General features: G+C 34.0%; 1 protein-coding gene across 1 annotated transcript; it reads left to right on the forward strand.

Moving 5' to 3' along the window:
• Nucleotides 1-23: 23 nt before the first annotated feature.
• LOC129788618 (uncharacterized) lies at nucleotides 24-8,992 on the forward strand. Its single transcript, XM_055824832.1, has 10 exons — nucleotides 24-138; nucleotides 2,030-2,391; nucleotides 2,825-4,395; nucleotides 5,001-5,416; nucleotides 5,484-5,972; nucleotides 6,050-6,179; nucleotides 6,240-6,430; nucleotides 6,512-6,849; nucleotides 6,973-7,107; nucleotides 7,350-8,992. Exons 1-10 carry the CDS (start codon nucleotides 71-73, stop codon nucleotides 7,559-7,561), a joined length of 3,912 nt encoding a protein of 1,303 aa, XP_055680807.1. The 5' UTR covers nucleotides 24-70; the 3' UTR covers nucleotides 7,562-8,992.
• Nucleotides 8,993-9,117: the final 125 nt, after the last annotated feature.

Raw genomic sequence — 9,117 nt, forward strand, 5'->3', positions numbered from 1 at the left:
AAGTAAAAACGCCCCAGAGTGGAGTTGGAAAAAAAATCGCAAAGTGTTCTAATTGGTATTGCAACATAGAATGGGAAATTACTGTAGCACAGGGATTAACAAGAAAAATCTAGACAATGATTCTGAAAAATCCGAAGAGTAAGTACCAAATTGCAAGCAATTTTCCTTCATACGTATGTACATAGTTCATGAATGCATTTTCACACTCTGTAGTTGTGATTCTTAATTTAACACCAATAATGTGGGAAAAATCATAAAAGTAAAACTTTTACAATGAATAGAATACATAAAAGGAGTTTATTCATTTTGAGATTTTTCGGTTAAGAATTGATACAGAAAGGAAGATTTTTTAGGAACTTAAAACGTTTGAGAACAAAGAAATTCAATTACATTGAATTTTATATCGTTACATCAAAAATCTAAACTAAAAAGAGCTAATAGAATATTTATTTTTTTTTCTGAATTAAATAAATTCTAATATTTTATTCTCAAAACTTTCACACATCATGCCTTTATGTTTATGGTTTTTCTACGAGTTTCTTAAAAACACACGAGTCATTCGCATTAAGAATTAAAGTGAAATTAAATTCAAATGATTACAAAGGTTAATCATAAAATAAAATTAATTTGTTTACCTTAATAAACTAAATTAAAAATAGTAAAAGAACTTTTTGCTTTTTACGACAATTTAAACCCTGAGAAACTACTGAAATTCCTTTCCACGTGGAGTCAAATTTAAAGAATATTTATTAGCTAGATTTTAAAAAATAAAACTTAACATTTATTATTTATGCAGCACACGCGCAGAGGCTGATCCTCTAAATTGTATAACTTTAAATTTTGTGAAAAAGTCCTTAAAAAAGTTGTAGAAATTTTTTGAATAAAAAAAAAGATAATTTTCGTTATATTTTTTTACATGAAAATATTCAGACTTTATTATGTTAGTTTACCTTTTAAAATTCAATATAAAAGTTTTTCCATTTAATGTGCATAATGTCCTTTAGTACAGCTTTAACTTTTGTTCGTCATATTTTAAAGCGTAATGAATTTAACGTCATATGATAACGTAATACATACAAACAAACATAATGTCTAATTAAGAAAAGGTTAATAATAATTTAAAAATAATTTTTGCAGTAAAAATACAAAATGGTTTCATAAAAAAATATTTCTTTTTTAAATATTTTTAGTTTAAAAAATATAATCACTTTAAAGTTGTTTTGAGTTCATTAAAGTAATAAAACAAAAAGGAATATTACAAAAAATTCAAGTATTAGTATCCACAGAGCATAAAAATAATTCAAAAAATGAAGACCCAGTTGAAATGGGTCAAATACCTCTTTTTTCTCTACTTAAACTGTTGCTAACGAATTTCATAACAATTTAGTAAAAAAAAATTAAAAATAACCAAATAGTTAAATTTTCAATCAATCACAGTATCTGTGATTTTTAGAACACCGGCAAATCTCTCAAGTTTTGTAAAGTAAGAGGAAGAGAAAAAAAATCTACTTGCTTTCCATGCAATTATTTCAATTATAAAATCCACGAGTTAACCGCATCTGTTTGCAAAATGCGAATGAATGGGAAACTGGTGGTGAAAAATTAAAATGAAACAATTTATTAGTTCACTCGCAAACAATTCCCAATGATCCAATCTTATTTCATTGTACCTCCTCCCCCGCATTGCCTTTTTACATGCACATCTTTTGCATAAATAGAAGACTCGTGTGTGAAAATTTTCTGGGGGTAAATGTTTGTTTGTCAAGAAGCAATTTTCCTCTACTAAATATATGGGAGACAGTGGACTTGAGAAAAAATAAACCACATATTTTCCCAAAATAGTCTCTCTATTTTTATCTCAATTTATTTTATATATATATATATTTATCACCGCATTGGAGAAAAGATTGCGTGTGGAGAATCACAAATACAATTAAAATATTTATTTTCTTTCAATTCTCATTGAAATTCTCGCGGGAATAATTTTACTTTGAATTTATTCATTTTTCTTCTCTATCATTTGGAATAGCTCACCGTCGTACCAGCTGAATGATAAGAGGAAAAAGCAGAAGAAAAATGGGAATAAAAAGGAGGCTCCACTTGCGGATCCGGAGCCAATTTCAGACATTTCAGTTAACGCTCAGAATGCATCAAGTCCCCCAACCAATGGACAGGATGCGACGAAGGTGCAGCAGAAGGTGGAAGGTAATTTAGGCACAGATGGGGAACCAATGTCCGCCAGTCCGCACACAACAACTGCCCCCTGCCCACTACCCACCGTCATTAAAACTCTGCCCACCAGTCTTCAGCCACTGTACGGGAAAATCTCCACCACGAGACGAACGGAGAAGGACAAGAAGATTGTCCTGTATGTTCTGGCACCTGATCAAGGTGAGTTCGCGCGCGTTGTATTTACCGTCTCACAAGACATACAATAATTTATTATAGGAGCGCGAACTCATTCCTCGCAAGTTTATTGAATTTGTGACAAAAATTAACGAGGAAGTACATGCGTTGGTTAGTCTAAAATTAGAGTTAAAAGTTTCAAAATAGGAAATTAAATGCGATATGTGACTTCCATGCTTGATAGAATATTAATTCTCTAATTAATATTGCTGAGATGTGAAAAATTCTCTTTGGGTGAAATTTATGAGATTGCTTCTGAATATTTTGAATTTTATTAATTTAATATTCTTGAGAATAAATTTGATAAATGTTCTGTTGATTTAAATAATTTAAGTTTAATTAAAATAACTTCCAACGACCGTTTTAATCAAAAACTTTAGACAAAGAATTCTTTAAAGAATATTCTTTTCTTCCTCAGGAGCGGACTACAGCCTGTGTCCTTTGCACAAAATCTACGATCTTCTGCGGCAGAAATGTGAAAGTCGAGGTTTTGAGCTTCAAATCTCCAATCTGCACGGTACAGATCAATATCCGGAATCAACATTCTTTGCTGATGCATTTTTCGAGGAGGGCCCCCTGGAGGCACGCTGTGGGCATTCCCTGGCAGCCAATTGCCTGGCTGAGATTGCACGACAGTCCAACAATAGCTACTTAATCCCCGTTCTCTACTTGGGCACAGAATTGGGTATTCAGCTCCTCCCACTCACAATTGAGAGTCAGGACTTTCGTTCAGTCCTTCGAACAATTGATGCGGAAAGCCCGGAAAATCGAGCTCTCATTGAGAAGTGGTACAAAGAGGATGTAACAGCTCAACCATCGTGCTATCGTCTTGAGAGTTTACCCGAGGAACCGGCTCGTGCTAAGGAATGGAGTGCATTGCTGCAAGTTATGATTGCAATCTTCACGAAGGAACTTCGGGATTCCTACCTTGCATCTGTGGTTGAGCAGGAGATCAACAACACCGTTCTCTTCCGGCAGGAATTGGCAAAACGATGCATCTGGGTGCAGACAGCACAACCAACACCGGCTGATGGGAAGGGGCACCTCGAGGTGGAGATCAACAGGCGTCTTGGGAAATTTACAAATGATCTGAAATGCCAATTGGCAGAGAAGCACATCCTTAAGACAATTAGTCCGGATAAAATTGAGCAACCCCTCACGCAATTGGGGACACTCCTTGCTGAAGAGATTGATGGCATCATTGAGGAGCACAACAGTAAATTCCAAATACCAACGTGCACATTTGGTGTAGATCGAAGGCTCTTCTCTGAATTGGAAGATGTGAGTCAGCACTCAAAGATCCTGGGGCAATGCTGTGCAGATAGTGTTGTGCTGGAGAAGACCAAGAAGTACATAATGGAGGGATCAACCAAACCACTTGTTATTTATGGGAAATCCGGATCAGGGAAGAGTGTTGTTACAGCCATGCTGGCCCAGAACATTCACACGTGGATCCCGGATTGTTGCTTAATTCTCAGATATGCAAAGTTGACGATGCGTAGCTCAACTTTGGAAGCTCTCTTGCAATCAATTTGCTCCCAATTGGCGGTAATCGTTAAGGATGGCTCATCTCTCTATCGTCACGATGTCCAAGCATACTCAAGGATAATTGAAGACTGTCTCGCTGTAGCCACGAGCCGTATTGTAATTGTGATTGATTCACTCGATTGTGTGTGCAATGGGGCAAATTTGGATTGGCTACCGGGAAATCTCAAGGAAAATGTGAAAATTATCGTAACTGCTACAACAAATGCCACATCATTGTCTCAAGTGTCCAAAGATAGCAATGATCAAAGTGAATCTCTTCTACGTGCTCTCAAGGATAAAATACAATGTGATGATAATTTCGTGCTATCATCCGCCTTCACCGATACTCAGTGGATGGATGTTATAAGTAGTGGCGGAAGTGACTTCTATGCTGCCAATGGGGCACTTCATTTGCCAAATGAATGGAAATCTTGCACCGATAAGACACCAATTCAGGCAAAGGTGAGAATTTTTAATTTGATTTTCTCTTTGCGATTCAAACAAGAATTTATTCAATATTTTGGTCAGCAAATAGTATTCTTTTACTTCCAAATCTTACCTAATTTTAGCTAAAAACTTACATGAGATATAACTTAATCCCTCCTCAATAGAGCCTTTTCTTTTAATCTCTGACTCTTCTATTCTGTAAAATAAAACCACAAAATTTTCCATTCTTACGGAATATCATCCATTTTTCTAACCTAGAATTCTTCTTTTTTTCTTTGACTCCACCGACTACCTTTGATCATCAATTTCCTTTTATAACCACCCGTAGAACAATAAACCTCATTATCCACCTGTTATATTACTATTTTCTCTACCAATTCTTATACTTAGAACACAGTTTTATCTCTTAATTCCATCTCAACATTGTTTTTTCACACAAGGGTCTTTTCGCTTCTACATATTCAACGCGACTATTCCTCAAATATGGCCGACTGCCTCTCTATCATGAACGTAGTCATATTTCATACAAATTTCAATCGGAGCTATCTTCATCACAACATTTTAAACTAAGTTTCAACAATTTTCCGTTAATTTTCAATTTAATTTGATTCTCCTTGCAGATTCTTTGGTGGTTTGCATGGCTCGGTGTGAAATCCTTGAAGAATACCACCCTGGATTACATTTCAAATGAAGTCTTTGAATTGCTGGAGAGGAGATTTACAAAGAGGACCACAAGCCATATCATAGCACTCATTGTGGCATCACCACATGGGATAACGGAGACGGAAATAATGCATCTGATTGGGGATAAAATGGAGAAGAGCTACGGATCCCCGGCTCAGCTTTGGTTGAGCTTCTCCTGGTTTATGGGACCACTTTTACGGCATAGCAACAATGTTAGTATTATGGATAGATTGATACTTAAGATTGCCAAGGATAGGTATAGTGCGGAAATTTGTGAAGCTCATACCATCCTCTGCAACTACTACACATCGCAAGATTCAACTTTTGTGAGTTCCTCAGGAAAAACTCAATGGTGAGTGTCCTTTTTAACGATCTTTTTCTCCTCAAAAATTCACTTTTATTTGAATTTTCTTTAACAGTTTAAACATGAGGAAATACATGAATCTGCCTTATCATGTCTACCAAATGAATCCCTCCTCTTTTGCCACCTCCACCTACCTTACGGACCTCTCTTGGATCTACAACAAGATCAAATGTACCGGATGCATCTACATACTCTCCGACATTTCCCTGTGTTCAGACAACAAAGCAGAACATTTGAATGTTCTCGAGAAATTCATTCGAGACCATTTCTATGCCCTCAACTATGATGTTCAGCAATTCTATGCCCTCCTTAAGGCAAATCTCAAGGCACATCCCGATGGGGATCCAACAATTGGGGCATGGAAGAAATCTATTAGTGAGAACGATATGATTTGCCTGGAAGTTGTCAAAGAAATTGACCTGAAGGACTCTCCGCCGGATCCTACTTCCAAGTACGACAACATTGTTAATTTGTGCGGAAAAGGATATTTTGTGGCATCAATAAGGACGGAAAAGGAAGAAATCTGCATATGGGATGTTGAAAGGTAAATTATTGATCTTTTTCTGATTTATTTATTTAGAAATAATTCTCAACAAGAATTCTTCTTGGGCTACATTGCAGATGCTGCAGAGTTCGAACATTCAAAGGTATCTCACAACCATCAGCAATTTGTCCTGTACAGGACTATGGCGCTGCAATTCTCTGTCGTAGAGAGATTAAAGTTCTGGATCTTGACAATGGGTGCTTCAAGGTGAATTTTCTTTCCCTGAAAACCAATTTTGTTGCAAATCTAATTTGATTGCATTTCCAGGTAACACTCAAAGGAGTTATGAACCAGAAGATGCCTTACTTTGGACTCCACGACACGACGCACTTGGTGTGCTTGTCACGCAATCGCATGTACGTGAATCTCATGAATCTCGAATCTGGGGACTGTGTAACAACATTCAAAGCCGGTGAAGATCGTTTCCTGAATTCTCTTCTCATTTCCGGCGATGGAAGGTAAAAAAAAAGCTTTTAAAAGCTCAAAAAATATCTTTCTTTTGAAAAATTCTCAAGGATTAATTCTGATTTCTTTAACAGGATGCTAGTTTGTGGGGATGAAACGCAAAAGCCCTTCCCCCTGCTAGTTTGGCATCTCTCACAGCGGAAATTGCTGTACGATTTGCGAATTCCCCATCATGACTTCATCACGAGCCTCTCGGCCATCACGCACGAGGGTTCGTACGTTTGTGTCGTGGCGAAGGAATTGGCAGAACCAACGCCAAATTTTATTGTTGTCTACGACCTCCAGAGTGGCACGTTATTCAAGAAGTGGAAGCCCTCGTGCAACACTGAATCCCTGGCTATTTCTCAGACTATGACCTGCGTCATTGCAGGACTTGAAGATGCAAGAATTTTTGTCTGGGATCTTGTTACAGGTAAATCATTTTCGTTGATTTCCAAAAAAAAATTACAAATCTGCAAGTCCTGAAGAAGGGACATTTTTTTATCGAAAGAGTTAGAGCTTAAAGCTTTCTTTGTGTTTCTTTTCAATCTTGTAGGAAATTGCAAACTAACTCTAATGGGCCACAATGCACCTGTAACACTCCTAAAGTTGGATCCAACGGGAAAAATTCTTCTTTCCGGTGACAAGGAAGGAAGAGATCCTTCAATCCGAATATGGGACCTCGATACAGGTGAGAAAAATTTGATTATTAAAAGGATTAAATTGGAGAGCTTTTTGGAGCTTTTTTCTACTTCTTAATTCAAAGAAAACTCAATATTTTCCAAAGCTTTCAGCTGAGAAATATTTTACGTTAATTTCTTTGAAATTAAACATAAATTAATCCCAAAAAGTTCTCATAAAAGCCCCTAAAAAGCTCTTGATCATATCCGATATGAAAATTGAAGGAAAATCTAATAAAACAATTTTTTCCAGGCAATTGTCTTGCGGTCTTCACACCAACGCACAAGATATCAACGTGCGAGATCCTGGCTGAAGGGAAGTACGTGGTGATTGCTTTAGAAAATCAAGAAGATTTAATAACATTGAGTCTCAAGAAGTTAAACGCTAATTTGGACATTTCAATTAAAGTTATTTACGGTAAAGAGGAAAATGAGGGTAAAATATTTGATCTGCAGAAACAGTAAAGTTACCATTTTAGTCTCATAATTTGTAAATATGTTTTCTATTATTATTTAAAATTAATTAAATCACGAGTTATAAAAATTATCATAAAATAAAAAACCGAATTAAATATACGACCAAATTTCTTTCTCTATAATAGTAAAAGCTCTCATTTAATTTGTCGTCAAATGAGAGATTATAAATCATTGTTGTGGGAAATATTAAATATTAATTCATTTAATTTATTAAATTGATTCTCCGTCGATAGTTGAATAGTGAAAACAACATGAGAAAAAATATTTAAAAATTGTACAAGAAATAATTGAAATTTATATATATTTATCCTATTATTGGAACAATAATAAGATTTACGAAATATAATAAATTGATGGTGAAAAAAATAGTTTAAAAAATTGAACATTAATCAAACACATTAGAGAATCATTTTAAAAAGAAAAACAATCTATGTGTAGTAATTCTTGCTAGAATTTTTGGGAATAGAAAGCTCTATAAAAAAAACTATAAAAATATATTAAAACCAATAGAAGGAATAAAGGACAACAACAAAAAATCACTAGCTTATCATTTATTATTAAAAAAAAATGCTTCATTTATATTTTTAGTGTTAAAGATATGACAAAAAAAACAACAATTCCTAGAATACTAAAAAAAAAGTGAATCAATGTTTTAAAAATATATAATAATATTAAATAGAATGTAATAGAATTGGAAGCTCAAATGGACAACTCTTTATAATTATTTTATTTTGCACAATTCTTTTTCTTCAAATAAAATAATTCAATAATAGGTAAATGCAAAAAACAAATTTCTTTCTTTTTTGATATTAATCTCTTCCATCCAATTTAACGAATTAATTTTAACGGTCATTTGAGCAATTCCACTTTTAGGTAAAAATTTAAAAGGATAAAAAAGTAATGCCAAATTGCCATGATATATACATTTTAAATGAATAGTAAGAAAAAACTATATATATTAAAAATATTAGAAAATCTAGGACGATAGAGGATGGTCTATAAAAGAATAATTCACACACAAAACACAAAAAAGAAAAAGAAAAGAATCCTTAATCTACTCGTTTAGCTTAAAAAAAATAGCTCTCGAGCAGGAAGAAAACACACAAATCTGCTTATAAAAACGCTCACAAATTTTGAATTAAGTTTTATGTGCAAAGTCCATCAAAGTATATTTATATAAAAAATAAACAAAAAAATATAATCCAGGATTTTATGAAATGAATAATATAATTAATTAATTTTTTACTCATCTGGAATGAGGTTTTATCAAGGCAGGTCCTTTTTTTCTTTCTTCTACAAAAAAATGTGAAAAATAAAACACAAACACCACAAAAAAGCAGAAAAATTCTGTAAAATGCATTTTTTGGATTTACAAAAATTAACTGTGCAATAAAAAGGTATTATGAAAATATTTATAAATGTGTTTTACTTAAAGTTTTCCTTTCAGAACTTTTGAATTTAATTAGAGGATTTCTTTGTGCTTCTTTTTATGTAAATTAAGGGGGTTTCCTCATGAATTTTAATTCAGGAGCTTTAGATTTTTC

The sequence above is a fragment of the Lutzomyia longipalpis genome, chromosome 2, assembly GCF_024334085.1.
Source record: "Lutzomyia longipalpis isolate SR_M1_2022 chromosome 2, ASM2433408v1".
NCBI lineage: Eukaryota > Metazoa > Arthropoda > Insecta > Diptera > Psychodidae > Lutzomyia > Lutzomyia longipalpis.